Source organism: Paramormyrops kingsleyae, chromosome 18 (genome assembly GCF_048594095.1).
Source record: "Paramormyrops kingsleyae isolate MSU_618 chromosome 18, PKINGS_0.4, whole genome shotgun sequence".
NCBI classification, from domain to species: Eukaryota; Metazoa; Chordata; class Actinopteri; order Osteoglossiformes; family Mormyridae; genus Paramormyrops; species Paramormyrops kingsleyae.
Window position 1 is genome coordinate 5,807,436 of NC_132814.1, and position 20,896 is coordinate 5,828,331.

General features: G+C 45.1%; 1 protein-coding gene across 3 annotated transcripts in view; it reads right to left on the bottom strand.

Annotated features, from left to right (window-relative positions):
• The window catches only part of LOC111852926 (neuroligin-2-like), a 50,313-nt gene that overhangs the window by 20,416 nt on the left and 9,001 nt on the right, over positions 1-20,896 (bottom strand). For 2 of the 3 annotated variants that reach the window (XM_023829314.2, XM_023829313.2), the window contains exons 2-4: positions 12,021-12,874; positions 6,004-6,057; positions 2,935-3,084 (exon numbers count right to left, since the gene is read on the bottom strand). In XM_023829314.2, the coding sequence (XP_023685082.1) occupies positions 2,935-3,084; positions 6,004-6,057; positions 12,021-12,513 (697 nt within the window). In that variant the 5' untranslated portion in view covers positions 12,514-12,874. The remainder of the gene's footprint in view (positions 1-2,934; positions 3,085-6,003; positions 6,058-12,020; positions 12,875-20,896) is intronic. The other variant, XM_023829315.2, reaches the window with a different exon arrangement.

Sequence of the window (20,896 nt, forward strand, 5' to 3'; positions counted from 1 at the left end):
AATAAAAATGTATCAAAATGAAACCCCGGTTATCCCTAATTAAATGCTAAATTAATGAGTTGCATAACAACACATCCCTACAAGAAATGTTCTCTCCCTATGCCCAGCAGGTTCACCGCCCCTACTTCTTCCCCCTTGTTAGGTTCTAAGGTTTGTCAATTACTTAATGATGCAGGTGATTATCTTATCATGAGCAACGCTGATTCTGGCTCCAGTCCATTCCCCCCCCCCCCCCCCGCTGACAGATGCCCAACCGTAACCCCAAACCAGAACACGAGCACCACAGTGAAGGAGCATTTAGCTCTGGTCAGTGCAAACAACAACCTTCTGCTTAATGATCCACGCCTGCTTAATCTATCTAATTAATCTCCTAGTGCTGAAGCATTCCATTAAAATGAACTTTTATTCACGTCAAAGTAATGGTGTTTAAATGACAAAGTACATGCACCGTGTGTATGATAATAAAAAAAAAACATTTTTCCTCTTTATAAACAAAAGCAACAGGCCATGAAAAAGTTAGGCAATTATGAATGTGTACACATATTGACATAAACATATATTATAATTAATATTTCATTCTATCCAGGGTGTACCTCTGCATTGTGACTTATGCCGCCTGGGATAGGTCCCCCCCCACCATGATCCTGACCAGTATAAGCAGTTGGAAGATGAATGGAGAAATGAGCGTGCGCTATGAAAGTCGGTAAAAAAAACAAAACAAAAGCAATCAATCTTAGACACACTGGCGCTATAAACCACCTACAGAGTGCGGCCCGTCTTGCTCATACATCCCAGATTTCAGGTTGAGAATTTCAGATGGCCGTCTCATTGATATGGAAAATATTAGTAACACTTTACCATGACATGAAGGGACTTTTGTGAACATGCCAGGCAAGCGAGCCTGAAGTTCTGATTTTATCTCGTTGCCACATCGGACGCTATATGACCCACTAGTTGCTTGAACAGGGATTTGGGTCTTCCCTGTCTGAACTCAGTACAACAAGAAAGTCTTTATCTTCCTGCCGTGATTCATTAGTATTGTTTTTTTATTATTATTTAGGCGTTAAACTGAAGCTTTGAAACATTTGTTCCCATTTATATTACAGGATATTTTAATATCGATACCTTTAAGAGAGATAACACAGCAAGGACACAGTCTTCAAATCGCTGTATCCTTCAGCCCCTTCTGCCTGCTACCTGGACCTTGGCTGATGTTCCTGGTCAGTCAATGTTTCTTCCTTGTTTTTGTTCTGCCTGAATGGCTACATTGGTCTTTATGTAATGATCCCTAGGTCCTTCACAGCATAGAGAAACACTGGGTTTACCTTAATGCTCACTGAGTCCTTCACAATTCAGAGTGACACATCTTTACTTAATTATCACTGGGTCCATCACTTAAATTAAGACATTGATTTTTTTTTTTACCAGTGTTCAAAAACCCTTTCAAATAACCGAGAGGCACTGAAGATTACCTAATGATAACTGAGTACTTCACAGAAACACACATCTTTAGCTGATGATCACTGAGTCCTTCACAGCATAGAGAAACACTGGGTTTACCTTAATGTTCACTGAGTCCTTCACAATTCAGAGTGACACAGATCTTTACTTAATTATCACTGGGTCCATCACTTAAATGAAGACATGGATTTTTTTTTAACAATGTTCAAAAACCCTTTCAAATAACAGAGAGGCACTGAAGATTACGTAATGCTAATTGAGTACTTCACAGAGACACACATCTTTCGCTGATGATCACTGGGTCCTTCACAGTGCAGGGAGACATGCGTCTTTTCTTATTCAGGGTACTCATAAACCAGGTCGTGACCTTTGCAATGTAATTGAGTTGTTTCCTAAAGAATCAATAGTCAAACAAATAATTACATTCTGTGTCATGTTAAGAATTGTTCCGTCTTGTGTGAATTTCTTTGGCGAAAGTAAAGATAATAAAGTGTTAAAATGAATCAGTAACCAAGCACCTCAGTGTGGATCTCCAGCACAAGCATAGGCCCATATGACTCTTTCCAAGGCCTGTTACCACATACACACATACATAAACATATTAAAAACATGGCCTATTTCTGCTCTAATGCTAGCGTTAGTGAATTGTGGAGGACTTTATAATGCCAGTTTGCTGATTCTCTCCACTACTCCTCTACATTAGACAGCCGTCTAAACTCTGTCCTAGTTCTGTGCTCTAGTTTATCCAAAAAAATGTTCTGATAGGTTGGGGTTTGGGCTAGCTGCAATGATGTTTCTACATCACACAACAAACCAATAACCTGATACACCACAAAGCTACAGTACACAGACCCACACAATACGGCTTCAAAGACACACGCTTACTCTCACACACATGCACACAAACAAAATCTCATAAATCTATGGATTTTTTCAGATAAAGTACTGTGCAAAGGACACAAAGACCATATTTAGAGTTATTTGCTAAGAAAAGATAAGAATATGTGCAAATTAAGAGTAATACAATAAAAACAGGAATTTCTTCTTTTCTCCAAAAACATACTGATATCTTGTAGGATGGCTAGATGAACACCACTTCAGTTCCCAAACCCCTCCTCAGGGGCACCTCAGCCAGTCCATGACTTTGTTACATTTCACCACCAGCTCAGTTAATTAATTGACCTAATTAATTAAATAATTTTAAGAGGTACTGATTAGCCAAACATGGTGTGCTAGTGGTCAAGTGTGTGTGTGTGTGTGTGTGTGTGTGTGACGGCTGCTGCAAACACCGGGGAGACTTTAGGGGAGGTTTTAAAGGGGCTAAGCTGACACATTTTGACAGATATAATGTTATATAGTTTTACACTAACAAGATCATTTAAACATCGACTGGCAAAGATTTCTGCACAGTACTGTACCTGCACACACTGATGCCATGCACACACACACCTGCAAAAGCGGAGGTGTACTCACCAAGCACGCCCAGCCGATAGTTCATTGTAACCAGGATAACGTTGCCGAACGCAGCCAAGACGCTGGCGTCAAACATGTTCCCTGTGCCCTCCATGTAGGAGCCACCGTGGATGAACAGCATGACGGGCTTTTTCCTGCGGTCGCGGATGTCTGCTCACGCATACAGAGACATACGCACACATACATAATGCAGAAATCCCACACGCACGCCCACATGAGACAGGAAAGGAAAGGGCACAAACTGTGAGCTACAGTCCCTATATAAACAAACAACGAGAGAAGCTGAAACGAGTCGAAAATGTGATACAGCACTCAGTATGTGTCTCCACCAGCTAGCGGAACAAGTAACATGAAAACCAGGCCGAGTGGAATTGTAACTAAAAAGCACAGTATCTGTGCGCCCCACTGAACTCTGGGAAGGGGGGCAGGGCACTTTGAAACAGGAAAAACATACGGTGGAACAACATGTTAAAAATATAGTACAGGGAAAAAAAGAGTTACCATTTCTTAATAATCATACGTGCATGCAAACATACACGCAGACAGACAGAGGCACCTGTAGGTCTCCATGGTAATAGCTTTGCTCAGACTCGCTCTCCACAATAAAACCACAATGCCCATTCCATCACACTGACTCACACACTTTGGGTTGCCATGGAGACAAGCCTCACTCACACACAAGCCAACCCCGTCCCCCCCCCCCCCACACACATTGGTACCTGCAATGCTGCAGATTACACAGGCATTTGCATACACAAACCAGAACCCACGCACACGCATGCACACACTCTTACAGTAGGTGCCGTAAAACAGTCATGTGTAAATACATAACACTCCCCCCCCCTGCCAGGAATGGTGTTCTGTCCCAGAGACTGATCTCCTTCTCCTACCACAGTGCTGCCCCCAAAAATAAACCAATTTCATATTATTCTATTATTTATATATTTACACATCACCCATTCTTTGCTCTTTAGCTTTAGTTGGCTATGAGTTTCTTTCCTTGAGCTTCTACATTGGCTGCAAGTGATTCTGAATCGGAATTAGAAAGCTGTACTACTGGGTTGGAACCAATTGAACCCTATAAATGGAGGGGGGGGGGGGATGTGTAACCCCTTGGGAGAGGGTCTGCCTGCATACCCATATCTGTGATGCTAAGATATTAAACATCTAGTAGTTTGTGGGGGTTGTACTTACAAAAAAATGTTCTGAGGGCAGAAGGAAAAACGATTGGTTGAGAGAGATAACCATTCAGATTGTAGCAGGGGTGGGTCTAAGCAACTAGAGGACGTGGGACCAAGACATCTGATTGACTCTTCAGTTGACTCCTTGACTCCTCAGTTATCTCTCTGAACCAATCATTTTCTTGTTCTGCCCCCAGAACATCTTTGTGTAAGTAAAACTTACATGAACCATCTAGTATGTGAAGGCATGAAACTGTGTACATAATTGTAAGATAATAGCACCTGCAGAGAAAGTAAACAATGCAACCAGGATTAATATGAGAACTAAATAGTGTTAAAGTCCTCCACGGCTCTCCAGGTGGTCAGGAAATCAGGTGAGTGTTCTCAGGGACCCATGGGATGGCAGGATGAGGGGACAGAGATGGATGAGCGGAAGAGGATTAGCGCGCGGCTGCTTGCCACAAGAGGTGTCTCCAATCCGCTCGGCCCTGTTCTTCTGCTCCTCGTTATATAGAGAAGACTGTTTGTTCCTAAGATTCACAATACATGATTGCAAGAGATGGAGGGTTTGGCACCAAAGCCAGGAAATCCAGAGAGAGTCAAGTACTAAAGATGGAGAGAGACCATCAATAAAGTCACAGAGAGCTTAATATTAAGGATGGAGAAAGATCAGAGTCAGAGAGAGAAGAGTACTAAAGATGGAAAATCTCAGGACTAAAGTCATAGAGAGCTGAGTACTAAAGATGATAATTTGATCTGAGCTATATTCTGTGTCACACTGTATAAATATGATCAGAACTATGTTCAGTGTGTCTGTATTCATTAATGATGATGATCAGAGCCCTCTCCACCCTCTACATAGATCTGTAACATGTTTAAGTGCCTCCTCAGGCGTCACCAATGCTCTTAATTAGGGCCCAACTAGGGCTGGAATGGAGGACATAGCCATCTTGTTCTTCACAGATCTGTGTTCTGAGATTCGGTTCATTAGGTACCATATCTTACGCCCCTCAAGCGGCCAATTGGGTCTGAAAAACTCCCACTCATTTACAGACAACATCTTAAAAAATGTTCCCTCTTCTGAGCAAACCCAGCCAACATAACCAAGTTAAAAAAAAACACATAAAAAGCAGGGTCCTGTTCAGGTACGGCATATGCGCACTTTGTATCAATGCTATGCTCCTGATTCCACACAGTCAAAAGCATAAAAGGTTTGGCTTTTTTTTGTCTGTTGCTGTGGTTTGCAGCTTTCTCCTGTCACAAGACACATCTATTTGCAAGATAGGATGGAGGGATTTTGAAATGTAAGGTGAATAAACCACAGAAATATAAGATTGTTTGATTATCCATCTGTCAGCAAGAAAAACCTGAGGAACCACCAATGGTGGAACGGAGTTCTTTTTTAACCCTGTGTAGCATAATATGCATTCTGAATGATCAGCAGACACTATGGGTAATGGTGGAGCCTGGAAGGATGATGCCCTGGTCCGTTTGGGAAGCGATGCTGTGGGTGTGTAGGGCGTTCTGGTCCACACAGGCAGAGATGTTGAGATTTGTTCTTCACACCGATGGTTCTGATACTGAGCCGAACCAAAGATCTCCCTCAAAGTTATGTGATGAGTGACCCTCACACACTAGTGTTAGAGGAGACTCACAGACCCACGGAGGCTGTAAAGTGCACAGATAAAGGCCATCTCTGATCTCCTAAACACAAGCAGATCATGATGCTTTTAAATATCAGCTGAGATATGACAGATACCTTTCATTGCTGTGTAAACACCGTGTCATTCTAAATATTCACCTTCATCTTTTCTGTTTATCTTTCATGATTCCCACAAAAAAAGAAAATGTAAAAACAAAAAACATAAAAAACATGCAACAAGAATACCTTCATCTCTGGGCCTGTTCATTGAAGACTCATCCTGTTTTTTTGTGAGAGGACCTAGGGATCAGAAAACGGGTGGGGAAGGGAAGAGAGGAATTTCTAATTAAGAATAAGATATTAACAAAAATTGTAAAAAAGAAATAAATGAAAAAGTAGAAGTCAAAAAGCACAATAACTAAAGAGCTGAACTAGTCTAAAAAGACCTTCCATCCATTTTCTGGAACTGCTTGCCCTATTCAGGGTCACCAAGGGTCCAGAGTCTATCCTGGAGACTACAGGTGCGTGGCAGGGAACAGACCAGGCACCAGCCTATCAACAGGTGCGAGACAGGGAACAGACCAGGCACCAGCCTATCAACAGGTGCGAGAAAGGGAACAGACCAGGCACCAGCCTATCACCAGGTGCGAGACAGGGAACAGACCAGGCACCAGCCTATCACCAGGTGCGAGACAGGGAACAGACCAGGCACCAGCCTATCACCAGGTGCGAGACAGGGAACAGACTAGGCACCAGCCTATCACCAGGTGCGAGACAGGGAACAGACCAGGCACCAGCCTATCACCAGGTGCGAGACAGGGAACAGACCAGGCACCAGCCTATCACCAAGTGCGAGACAGGGAACAGACCAGGCACCAGCCTATCACTGGGCACACTCACACATGCCACATCTCTGGGCAATTAGGTAACTCCAATTCACCTCAGCATGTTTTTGGACCGTGGATAGGGAGAAAGGGAAACCCAGAGTTCCCAGAGGGAACCCCATGACATCACGGAGAGAACATGCAAACGCCACACACATGTAGCCATGGCTGAGACCCAAACCCTGGCCCTAGAGGTGTGAGACAACAGTGCTAACCACTGAGCTACCATACAACCCCAAACACACAAGCAAAGGACAGAAATCTAAATGAATCAAGTTTAAAAAAAAATAGCTGTCCTCTCTGCCTACACAAACCTCAAACCGCCTCATGACCGCCTTGGCTGAATGTTGTTTTGTCACCTACAGGGCTGTGGAGAACAAACGGACCATGCGATGCCAACACTTCTCAGGAGCCTTCGAGTACCGCGGCCAATGGGATCGCGAAACACAAAGTGACGCCTGATCACACAAGCGTCACATGTATCAGGACTGAGACACAAGCGGAGATCACAGGAATGCCCCCGCTTTGGCTCCTCCTGTCGCTCATCACAAATCAAGCAGGGACACCGACTTAGACTGGCAGTGGCGTGTTCTGTGTTTGTAGTCACGCCGGCCAGCCGGGGAGTGAAGGAGCTGGCAACAGCAAGAGGAGCGACTTGCCCAGCGGCATTTACAAGAACAAAGGCTTCATCTACTGAGATCTTGTCACACTCGGTATCTTTATTGGAACGGCGCGGCTACGGCCCGGCCAGCGAGTGTGGGAGGCTGCCACGTGTCACCATGACAGTGACATCACCACGCCGTGATAAGGCCTACACAGGATCCGTCGGCTCTGTCCTGTAATCCCCGCTGGCCGGTGGAGACAAGAGGTGCTGTGACTGAGGAACAAGACCTGTACTAATGGACGACGTGTGAAGGTGTAGGAGCGGTAAGCTACGTATCCAGTGAAAGCTAAGCTATAAGGTGTCTAATACCACTTAACATGATACAGTGACTTCCCCGAACGGAATGGACACTTAGGGAGGACTCGGAATGTGCCTGGGCGGCGTACACAATGGTCTGCCCCCCCCCCCTAACACCACCCTAATGTATGTTCAGACAGTGGAACAAAAAACCCTGGTTTCCATGGCTACCAGCAAATGCACTAATGCTAAAGAAAAAAAATCAATGCTAACAGCATTTACTCCCATGCTTCTCTCAGTCCGGTGGCAGTAAGATTTGCTTAATCTTCCCGGGAGGCCACACGCATGGCAGGAAGGAGACACGGTGCCCCCCCAGTAGATGGAGGTAGATGACCATTAGGCCTGCCCGCATTAGTGCTGCTCTGCTGCTGAGAGGCACTCTTGAAGAGCTCGCAGGCCTTAATGCAGTTAGCGGTCACTGCACGCAGGCTCTCTGCTGCCGGCCGACATCGCTTACCAGTGGGAGGCCGGAATACCCACCAGACCTGAAGAAAAACACAGGCATGGGTACAACCATGAACACCAGCCCAGAATAAGGCCTGGCTCCGGGGGGCTGGGGGGTGGTGGTGGGCGTGTCAGGCTCTAAGAGCCTAAGCTCCTCATATCTGTGATGACGATACAGCCGTGACTAAGAACACGCTTCCACATCAGTTCCAGATTCAATTCTGTCCGAATTCATCACGTAATGAAGTGCTGTTCACACATTGGAAAGTAGGATGACTCTATTTATTAAAATGAGCAGGTTGTGTTTGCTAAGAACTAGGCGAAGACAGGGGCATTTTTAACAAGACCTGCAACTGGTCTTATGACAAATATTGTTCCATGAAAGACTGTGAAAACAACTTGGAAAGAGGCCCTAAAGGACATAAGAAGTACTTTTCCTTCCAAGATTTTGAATATAACGAGTCGCCCAGATTAGTTGAGTATAAAGAGTCACGGAATTCCTGGTCTGGACTTTTACTTTCTGGACCTAAACTACCCAACTCTGCTTTACAACGTCTTTCCTTCGCAGGCTTCGTGGTCTGGTTTTTGTGTGTGTGTGCGTGTGTGTGTGTGTGTGTGTGTGTGCTCACACTGAAACAGGCCACCCTGCCATCATACTTGACCCACTCCAGGTCAGCCATGGCGCAGTCTCCCCAAAAGAAGGTCTACATGCCACTAAAAGAGGCTAAATAGCCAACAAAGACATTTCCAGAAGATGGCCCACTGCAGACCACCGACTGCATTACCGCATTAATCTTACTTTCAGAAGCATTAAACCGTGCATCTTTCGTGCAGTAGGAACTGTGTGTGGAAATAGTGGCGCTTTATTTAGAAGCATCCTGGAGGCTCTAGCTGGGTCCCATCCACCTATGGCTCCTAGCTCCTAGCACTTAGCTGCTAACACTTTGCAACTGGCGCTCAGATCAGCCCTTAATTACAATGTTCCCATCCTCCTGCCCCCCCCCCCCCCAACTCTACCCAGCTCTCTGCATAACTCATCACGCTGCAACACCCCTGCAGCCTGAAATATGAGTTTTAATACAACTCTGGAGCTGGGAGATCGTGTAGCACCAGCCATAAACATGATGGATTCCCAGGCACTGCCAGCGTAGAACAAGAGTCAAAGCAGATCCTGCTGCCACACAGACTTACCATGTTGCATGTGTGACTCACCTAGTTAAATGCATGTATGAACTATACATACATAAAATTCCACCACTGCACATTCTGTCTTTGAACTCATTTATGCATTTGAATATATAATAAAATCTTAAAGGCGTTTGGTGGGAAAGTGAAAAAAACCTGTAGTGGTCTCATTTTTATTGTGCTGACTAAGTTGTTTTTCTGCCAGCTTCCAAGCTGTGCCATATAAAACTCGTATAATTACCTGAGCCATAGGACCGGCAATTATCATTCTTAAGGACTGTAATAATTGAAAGATGTTTTTCTTTTTTTTTTTACTGCTCGGTTTTCTGTTATGTTCTCATTGGAGAATCAGCGGAATGTGGTAAATGACATTTTTACACCGATGATCAATTTCCTAATTTGTGAAATTTCTTCATCCATCTCACCCCCGTCACATCAAACCCTAAACTGCACTGAGCAAGGAGGGATGGTGGAGATGGAGAGAGAGAGAGAAAAAGGCAGAGTAATGCAGAGAGGGAGGAAAAAAGCAATGGAACGACAGAACTAGAGAGTGAGAAGACTGGGGGGAAAAGGAGGGGAGGATGGATGGAAGAGGGGTAGAAAAAAGGGAGAGAGTTAGAGGACTGAGAATGAACAAGAGTGAGAAAGGAATGCAAGAAGGAGAAAAGGATTAAAGACGAAAATAATGATAAGGGAAGAGAGAAAAATTGCAAAGAAGGAAATGAAAGTTATTCATAACAAAGAAAATACGGAGGCAGAGAGAAGGAGCTGTGAAGAAAGATGAAAGGGATAAAGAAAAACAGACAGAGAAAGAGTCAAAGAGAAGGAAGGCTTGGGATATTAAATGAGACTCCAGGGCAATTCATACTTAAAAAAAACAAAAAACAAATAACGAGCCAAGAACCAAATTTATCCTGTTTGTCTGCTTCAGCACATAATGGAGAGTAGCAAGAGTACTACAACTAATTGGAAATATGAATTTTGTACCTCACCGGAGAGAAAATTAAACAATAGGCTGATCTATGCTGACTGTACATGCGAAAGCTAAATACTGTATATTTCCATACAAAGCAAAACACACTATGAATGCTTATAAGTAACTGGATGCTGTCGGAATGATAATAATGTATTTCCTTAATGGCCCTGTCACCCTTTCCCCCATCTAATCCCTACTCCTCCCACATCCCCAACCAATACATTCTCCAGCCACCTACACACTCTCCCTACCTCTGTAGGTAATCTTAATTAATAGCCCAACATTGTGTGACATGTCTCACAGGTTTACCAATTCTGAAATTGTGGCTATCCTTTCCTGTGCCACCACTTGCCAATGTCCAAGTGACATTGCTTCAAAGTGTCTGCAAAGTTTGAAATAGATCAATCAAATACTTTTTGAGTTATTGCACTAATAAGAAAGTGTCTGTAGAGGCGGTGGACCAGCCCCTAAACAATCTGGGGAACAAAATAATCCTGCTCCCTGTACAGATGCCACCTGTGTGCTATTGTGCAGCCGTAAGATGACTGTTAAGCACCTAACATGTTTCTACGACAGTGAGGGCATGATATGTGATGCGATGTAGCTGATCTGTACTGACCTCTGCTGTCAATTTTCATTGTCCTGTAACAGATACATAGTTATACATTTATTTATTGGTCTAACCAATACTTTTACACAAACTAACAGTTAGCTTCTACCCTTGTAAAAATGCATTGTTATTTGCTAAAACTTTACCTGTGAGCCTGATGTGAAGCCTCTGACCAATCAGAATCAGTACTTACTAAACTAACTACCTGGGAGAACTGAAAACAAGGCCTGGATTTGGATTTGAGGGCCAGATTTGAAGAGCCCCGCCTTAGAGGTAGCCTTCATATAAAACTATCTACACCTGCTCCATTACCCACAATTACTCTCATCTCAATCTGCTGTTTCTCTCTACAGTTACCTCCAGCTAAACTACCCTTACTTCTCGCTGTGAATCGCAGTATTTGGCAGTCGTAAGACGTTTTCTATAGCATTTTTGCTGATTTCCCGTGAAGTTGTTAATAAAGAAACCAGAATCTCCTGAATGCCAGAACGCAAGTGTGAGAAGAGCTGAAAGGCAAGCTGGCGCTGAGCACGGCCTGCAGGTTACATGTGAAAGCTCTCACGCTGCTCACAAGCGAGCATTTCACAACTTTCCACCACCATAACCGTCACGCCAAATCCTCAGCTGAAAATAAAGCACAGATTGCATAACAAACAGCAAGCGCTAAAGCAAGTGTCAGATTTAGCAAGTACTTTTGCATCTCCAGAGCCATTTTCTTGCGGCAGCATCACAGGCAAAGTGTCCCATGAGTCATACGTGATACCTTCAGTCACCAAATATGGTGAACAGCTTCCTCATGGAAAAAGTTTGGATCATTTTTTAACAAAATAAAGAGCAGAAAACCATTTAACAAAAAAACAAAACTAAAAAAAGGCTTATATATAAAAAAAAGACAAGAGGAGTTTGGGGATTTATATCTAGAGAACAAACTCCCCCTAAAATATTACTGTGATGTGCTGCAGATGCCATATGTTTTCTTAAAGGATCATCATACAGACTGTAACCAACTTAAAACTGAATTTTGTTACGTCGAAATGGACGTATGTCAGAATAGTATAATGTGCAGTGACTGCCCAAAATTTATATTTACATACATGTACTTAATTAAAAAAGCTTTGTCACATGTGTGAGTCGTGGGAAGTCGCATATGTTGTAAGTTGAGATCTCCGGCTGTACAAATACCACCAAGGGGGCCGGACTCACCGTCCTCTGTGGGCACGTAGATGTTCAGGTAGAGGCAGTCCTCGCTCTGGTTCTGGATGAGGCCGGCCACCACGTCCAGGTTGTCGGTGAACCAGATCGGCAGCATTATCTCGGGCAGCACGCCTTGGATGTTCTGCGGGCACACGGGGGCAAAGTGCGTGGCGTTGCGAATATCCTGCCAGGAGCCCGGCGCCTCGGGGGGCTGGAAGCGGCGCCCCCCGGTGGGAGGGGTGGCGTACGGCACGCCCAGGTACTGTTCCACGGGGCCCAGAACCTCGCTGTGTAGCTCCTTGCGAATGCCGCGCAGCTTGCCGTAATTGGTGGTGACGATCGGGTGTTTGGCGCCGCCACTGTCTGCCCTTTGGCCCGAAGTGAGCACCAGCCGGAGTGCCAGCCCCAGCAGCCACACCAAACAGGTGCTTGACGTCCGGCACGGCCATGACGCTGCTACAGCCATGCCCCGCGTGCGCCCCAACACCGGCAAAGCATGCATGTCCTGCCGGCACGCTCAGGTAAACACGACTCAAGAAGAACGACAAGGCAAATGTAAAAGAAAAAAAAAATTAAAAAAAAGGCGGGGTTCTAAAAATTAAGAATGATGGAAGAGAGGAGGAACCGGATAGATGCACCTGGGAAGTGTGGAGAAGAGGAGGGTTGGGCCTGGTGTTTTCTCCTTCAGTTGGACCTTCACACCAACCATGCCCTGGGCATCACAGAGGTCTCAGAAAGGGAGCAGGACCGGGCAGATCCAGCGGAGGCATTCCGAAAGGTTCCATCCTTCTGTACGGCCCCCCCGTGATCGCGCTGGCCCAGGCACCATGCCCCCTCCCCCTGCGGACAGACAGCCTACACAGCTGGGGGGGGGGGAAACACAGTCGCGGATCAGTGGTGACCCTTTCTCCCAGAGTTACATCCTCTGTGCCTTTTTTTTTTTCCAATTAGTGTTTTTGTTCGCCACCGGAGAATGATGGCTAATCAACATTAAAAATCAGAGTGCAAAAAAAAAAAAACGGAGGGAAAAAAACAAAACAAGGGATTGCTCAGCACCACTGGAGCGTTACAACAACGTACAAGTCAGATGCAGCCACTAGAATTAAAGTTAAGGGGCGGAACTGAAGGCTTCTGTCTAGCTGTCACTAGCGATCGATAGGCCTGTGCTGTTTCTGGGGAGTAGGGTGGTGTAAGCTGGAAGCCCATATGACAAAGAGCTATTAAAACAGGTCCTGCTCACTGTAAACAGCGACACAGGAGATACGGTCTCCTGGGAGCACACTGGTAAGCTAGGAACATAAACTGGAACTTAGCTTCAACAGAGAGTGTCCCTGAGTAATGAATCAACTCTGCAGGGGGCAAAATTCCATAGGGAGGAACGGAAAACGCTCCAGAAAACCTCTATTGTAGCTGCAGCACCATCTCATTCATCAAAGCACGGCACTGTAGGGAGATTTCATTTTAGAGGGAATCTGTACCTTCACTCCCCATAATAACACAGACGTGATTAATGTTGATGGAGGGAATGTGTTGACCGAGATCCTGACTCTGAGCCAGAGACCAATTTCACCTTTTTTTTTTTTACACAATGAATCAATGAATGAATTTTCCCCCCCCCCAATGATGAACACAAAAGTGACATCCTGCTGGAACAGAAAGTACGAATGTGAAGAACTCCAGGTGAGCTGGGTAGCAGACAGCTGGGAGGCACCTCATGGGATATATATCTCCATCTGTTTATGTTTGCCTTTCTCAACTTGGGGTCCTTTTATTAATCCAACCCTGTCCAGTTCCAGAAAACAGTTTTTGACTTTTCTCCTTCCTCTGAGTGAAAGTTCACCTGCCATCTAAACTTCAACATAAACCGTGCCGTTGTCCATAAACTCCTCGATGAACTCCTGGTATGTCTTCACCGCCTGCGTCTTTATCGTCTCTTGATTGCCTGCCGTGTTTTCTAGCTCTGCTTACACATCTAGTCCTAAAGACAACATAAACGACCGGCTCACCTCCAACGGACATCCGAAACCTGCCACTGTGACTCCTGTGTCCAGGTTCACAGACAGCCTCAGAGGAAATGTGCGCTTCTGATGTGAGACTGCCGCACCGGAGCCATTCTTGGTGGGTGGGCTGTAATCATGTTTGATGAATAAGCATTCACCGGCAAGCAATCCCATCACGCCTCTGGCAGGACAGGCGTGCGGCTGGATATGTATGATAATCAGCTTCTTCATCTTATAAAGAGGGTGATATCTCAATCACAGCTGAATAGAGCTATGAAAAGGCTTGGACACCTATTATTTAATATAAGCTAACTATGGGAAAAGCACCATTTTGTCAGATCTGAATCCTGCCTTATACTTGTAATTACAAAGCGTACACTTCCAGGTCTGCAAAAATGACTCAGTATTCATCTGGAATTTAACTACAAATGAATGCTCGCAATTTAATTGCTGGCAAAAGGAATGGCCAGACAAGCCTGACACTGTTTCCCAGCAGCAAAGAAAGACTGGAGGAAATCCCAGTTCTGTGCATCAGTCGCAGGTCTTGCCTGCATCTGATGGTCTTTCCCCGGCTTGCTTCCTCTAGGTAAGTGGGTGTACAAGTCATGGGTCTTTCCTACTCCTGACAGTCATTCCCAGGCTTACATGTAACTAGTAAGAAGGTGCACCAGTTATGGGTCTTTGTGCTCCTCAGAGTCTTTCCCAGGAATGTGCGCTGCTGGTGAGGAAGTGTACTAGTTACTGGCACAGCAGAGTACTCAGAGGGGAGATCCCTCTGTGAGTGCAGTTCCTGGTGAGTAGCACTGCAACCCGGTCACTGGGCATCCCCATCTCGATTAGTCATGCTTCTGCCCCCTCAGCTTGCAGCAGCAGAGGTCTGCCGTGTTCTGCGCAGAGCGGTAGACTTTCAGCATGCATAATGATCATGCAAAAAATGCATTTAAAAAACCAGAATTTCACACTGCTGAGGTTTACATATTGGGATGCAGGGAGGCAGCTAGAAATTCTGGGGCCTCAGACATAATGTCACCTTGGGTCAGGGTTGGTTCTTTAAGTCTGAAGAAATAACCACGGTAGGGATATTGCTGGATTGGTTATTAAGACAGGGCTATCCTAATGCTGGATTGGTGACTGTGACAGGGCTGTCCTAATGCATGATTGGTCACTGTTACAGGGCTGTCCTAATGCTGGAATGGTCACTGTTACAGGGCTGTCCAAATGCGTGATTGGTCACTATTACAGGGCTGTCTTAATGCTGGATTGGTCACTGTTACAGGGCTGTCCTAATGCATGATTGGTCACTATTACAGGGCTGTCCAAATGTGTGATTCGTCACTATTACAGGGCTGTCCAAATGTGTGATTCGTCACTATCTCAGGGCTGTCCAAATGCGTGATTGGTCACTATTACAGGGCTGTCTTAATGCATAATTGGTCACTGTTACAGGGCTATCCTAATGCTGGATTGGTGACTGTGACAGGGCTGTCCTAATGCTGGATTGGTGACTGTTACAGGACTGTCCTAATGCATGATTGGTCACTGTTACAGGGCTGTCCTAATGCTGGATTGGTGACTGTGACAGGGCTGTCCTAATGCTGGATTGGTGACTGTTACAGGGCTGTCCTAATGCATGATTGGTCACTGTTACAGGGCTGTCCTAATGCTGGATTGGTGACTGTGACAGGGCTGTCCTAATGCATGATTGGTCACTGTTACAGTGCTGTCCTAATGAATGATTGGTCACTGTTACAGGACTGTCCTAATGCTGGATTGGTCACTGTTACAGGGCTGTCCAAATGCGTGATTGGTCACTGTTACAGGACTGTCCTAATGCTGGATTGGTCACTGTTACAGGACTGTCCTAATGCTGGATTGGTCACTGTTACAGGACTGTCCAAATGCGTGATTGGTCACTATTACAGGACTGTCCAAATGTGTGATTGATCACTATTACAGGGCTGTCTTAATGATGGATTGGTCACTGTTACAGGGCTGTCCTAATGAATGATTGGTCACTGTTACAGGGCTGTCCTAATGCTGGATTGGCGACTGTGACAGGGCTGTCCTAATGCATGATTGGTCACTGTTACAGGACTGTCCTAATGCTGGATTGGTCACTGTTACAGGGCTGTCCTAATGCATGATTGGTCACTATTACAGGGCTGTCCAAATGCGTGATTGGTCACTATTACAGGGTTGTCCAAATGTGTGATTGGTCACTATTACAGGGCTGTCTTAATGCTGGATTGGTCATTGTTACAGAGCTGTTCTAATGCTGGATTGGTCATTGTTACAGAGCTGTTCTAATGCTGGATTGGTCATTGTTACAGAGCTGTTCTAATGCTGGATTGGTCACTGTTACAGGGCTGTCCAAATGCGTGATTGGTCACTATTACAGGGCTGTCCAAATGTGTGATTGGTCACTATTACAGGGCTGTTCTAATGCTGGATTGGTCACTATTACAGGGCTGTCAAAATGCATGATTGGTCACTATTACAGGGCTGTCCAAATGCGTGATTGGTCACTATTACAGGGCTGTCCAAATGTGTGATTGGTCACTATTACAGGGCTGTCTTAATGCTGGATTGGTCATTGTTACAGAGCTGTTCTAATGCTGGATTGGTCACTGTTACAGGGCTGTCCAAATGCGTGATTGGTCACTATTACAGGGCTGTCCAAATGTGTGATTGGTCACTATTACAGGGCTGTTCTAATGCTGGATTGGTCACTGTTACAGGGCTGTCCAAATGCGTGATTGGTCACTATTACAGGGCTGTCCAAATGCGTGATTGGTCACTATTACAGGGCTGTCTTAATGCTGGATTGGTCACTGTTACAGGGCTGTCCTAATGCATGATTGGTCACTATTACAGGGCTGTCCAAATGTGTGATTCGTCACTATTACAGGGCTGTCCAAATGTGTGATTCGTCACTATCTCAGGGCTGTCCAAATGCGTGATTGGTCACTATTACAGGGCTGTCTTAATGCATAATTGGTCACTGTTACAGGGCTATCCTAATGCTGGATTGGTGACTGTGACAGGGCTGTCCTAATGCTGGATTGGTGACTGTTACAGGACTGTCCTAATGCATGATTGGTCACTGTTACAGGGCTGTCCTAATGCATGATTGGTGACTGTGACAGGGCTGTCCTAATGCTGGATTGGTGACTGTTACAGGGCTGTCCTAATGCATGATTGGTCACTGTTACAGGGCTGTCCTAATGCTGGATTGGTGACTGTGACAGGGCTGTCCTAATGCATGATTGGTCACTGTTACAGTGCTGTCCTAATGAATGATTGGTCACTGTTACAGGACTGTCCTAATGCTGGATTGGTCACTGTTACAGGGCTGTCCAAATGCGTGATTGGTCACTGTTACAGGACTGTCCTAATGCTGGATTGGTCACTGTTACAGGACTGTCCTAATGCTGGATTGGTCACTGTTACAGGACTGTCCAAATGCGTGATTGGTCACTATTACAGGACTGTCCAAATGTGTGATTGATCACTATTACAGGGCTGTCTTAATGATGGATTGGTCACTGTTACAGGGCTGTCCTAATGAATGATTGGTCACTGTTACAGGGCTGTCCTAATGCTGGATTGGCGACTGTGACAGGGCTGTCCTAATGCATGATTGGTCACTGTTACAGGACTGTCCTAATGCTGGATTGGTCACTGTTACAGGGCTGTCCTAATGCATGATTGGTCACTATTACAGGGCTGTCCAAATGCGTGATTGGTCACTATTACAGGGCTGTCCAAATGTGTGATTGGTCACTATTACAGGGCTGTCTTAATGCTGGATTGGTCATTGTTACAGAGCTGTTCTAATGCTGGATTGGTCATTGTTACAGAGCTGTTCTAATGCTGGATTGGTCACTGTTACAGGGCTGTCCAAATGCGTGATTGGTCACTATTACAGGGCTGTCCAAATGTGTGATTGGTCACTATTACAGGGCTGTTCTAATGCTGGATTGGTCACTATTACAGGGCTGTCAAAATGCGTGATTGGTCACTATTACAGGGCTGTCTTAATGCTGGATTAGTCACTGTTACAGGGCTGTCCTAATGCATGATTGGTCACTATTACAGGGCTGTCCAAATGCGTGATTGGTCACTATTACAGGGCTGTCCAAATGTGTGATTGGTCACTATTACAGGGCTGTCTTAATGCTGGATTGGTCATTGTTACAGAGCTGTTCTAATGCTGGATTGGTCACTGTTACAGGGCTGTCCAAATGCGTGATTGGTCACTATTACAGGGCTGTCCAAATGTGTGATTGGTCACTATTACAGGGCTGTTCTAATGCTGGATTGGTCACTGTTACAGGGCTGTCCAAATGCGTGATTGGTCACTATTACAGGGCTGTCAAAATGCGTGATTGGTCACTATTACAGGGCTGTCTTAATGCTCGATTAGTCACTGTTACAGGGCTGTCCTAATGCATGATTGGTCACTATTACAGGGCTGTCCAAATGTGTGATTCGTCACTATTACAGGGCTGTCCAAATGTGTGATTCGTCACTATCTCAGGGCTGTCCAAATGTGTGATTCGTCACTATCTCAGGGCTGTCCAAATGCGTGATTGGTCACTATTACAGGGCTGTCTTAATGCTGGGTTGGTCACTGTTACAGGGCTCTCCTAATGGATGAATGATCACTGAGACAAGGCTGCCTTAGAATTTGCTGAGTGTGGGGGGATCTTTTAGAATTCAAGGCCCCCTGTAAAGTGCTGATCCCGTGAATTTGCCATGGTAACCATGCCCCTCCAACGCCCCTGCTGGGATGGCAAACCTGAGCTGGTAAATACTCCAACTACACAGGTAAGTATACAGAGTGTACACAGCAGTACTCACAGATAGACAGGCAGGCAGACCGAGACACAGACAGACAGACAGACAGCAGACAGCTAGACCGACAGATAGACAGACAGGCAGACCAACAGACAGACAGAGACACACACACAGACACACACACACAGGTGTGTAATTATATCTTTGTGGGGACTCTCCTTTCATTTGTATGAGAAAAACTCTAATCCCAACCTTACGCATAAGTCCTACCCAGCCCTAACCTTAACCACAAGTAACAAAATACAAGACTTTTGGCATTTTTGCTTTTTTGATTGCATTCACAGATCTTTGTGGCGACCTGAAAAATGGTCCCCACAATGTCAAAATAGCAGGTTTTTATCACACCGGTGACACATTCAAAAACTTCTCAGCGTGTTACTCGTTGGAAATGCTCCGATATCCGATTTAGTCATAATATCACTCTGCCAAAAAAAAGCAGATCCCTAGGCAGAATCACATCAGACACCATCACAGTTTCATTAAGATTCAGCTATTTCTGACACACACAAATTTCCCATAAGGGCTAAATTTATCTGGAAGAGCCACCAAAATATGGACAATGCCATTTCCCGTTTCATCCTTCTGAATCTATGTCTTGAGAACAGTCAGTGGAATGCATGCATTGGTTGGAGAATGTCTATACAACATGTTTATCTTAATCTGTCACACGTCTTTGTGTGGGTATGTGTGGGTGTGTGACTGAGTATGTGTGGGTCCTCATATGTGTGACCTCACACACGACGTTTACGGGCCTCCCCCTCTGTCAGAATGATGGACAGACTTCGAATTTGTCTGTCAAATTTGAGTAAACCGTCCATTTAGAGTCCTCATTCTGGAGACGAGAGGAATCTGCTCACTTCGTTTAGCACAGAGAATGTCAGGCCATGGAAATAACAACCAAGAGTAAACATAATGGACTTCAGTGTGACTGGCAGAGGAGCACAGCGCTGTGCACCAATAGGATGTCCTAAGTGTAAACATGTGACTGACCATGTGACTGACATGATTGGGCCCCTGGGCAGGCCCTCGCTCCCACGCATGAGAACCCAAATGTCTGCTCACACGTCACACTGGTCAGATGCCCAGCTCAGGGTGCCTCTGCTCCTTATTTCAGAGAGGGAGCTGAAAAAGACATGGTCAGTACTTTGCTCTGACTTTGGGCAAAGATGAATGGAGAATGCTATTTCCCCGTCATTATCCCCGTAACTCTGGAATTATCAATGTAACAGAACCATTCTAATTCTGTATTAGTCACTATGATGAGACCTTGATTCTGGATTAATATCACCATCACACCTTTCTAAATCTATATTAATTACTGGATCAATTGATACTTCCTAATTCTGGATTGTTCACCATGACAGAATCCTCCTTATTACTATGAGAGGACCATATTTATTTTTGATTAATATCATTGCCACACATCCTAACCAATGCTGGATTGGTCACTGTGACTAGGCTGTCCTGATGTCGTATTGGTCACTGTGACTAGGCTGTCCTGATGTTGGATTGGTCACTGTGACTAGGCTGTCCTGATGTCGGATTGGTCACTGTGACTAGGCTGTCCTGATGTTGTATTGGTCACTGTGACTAGGCTGTCCTGATGTCGTATTGGTCACTGTGACAGTATTCTCCTAATTCTGACCCAGACAGCGCCTCTTGTATTACTGTGGACTGTATGTGCAGAAATGCTAGACACCAACAGATACATGACACAGGTGGAGTCTCCCACTGTCCAGCACAAATCCATATATTTATCCACACACACACACACACACACACACACATGTAGGGTAAACATATCCTTATGGGGACCGCTCATTCATTTCAATGGGAAAAATGCTAACGCTAACTATGACAACCTTAACCCCTACCCTGCCCTAACCATAACCATAAGTAACCAAACAAAATACAAGAGTTTTTGCATTTTTAGTTTTTTCATAAACTAAATTTTTATAAAATAGAGTTTTCCCTTATGGGGAGCAGGAAAACGGATATATATCACGTTATGGGGACATTGTGTCC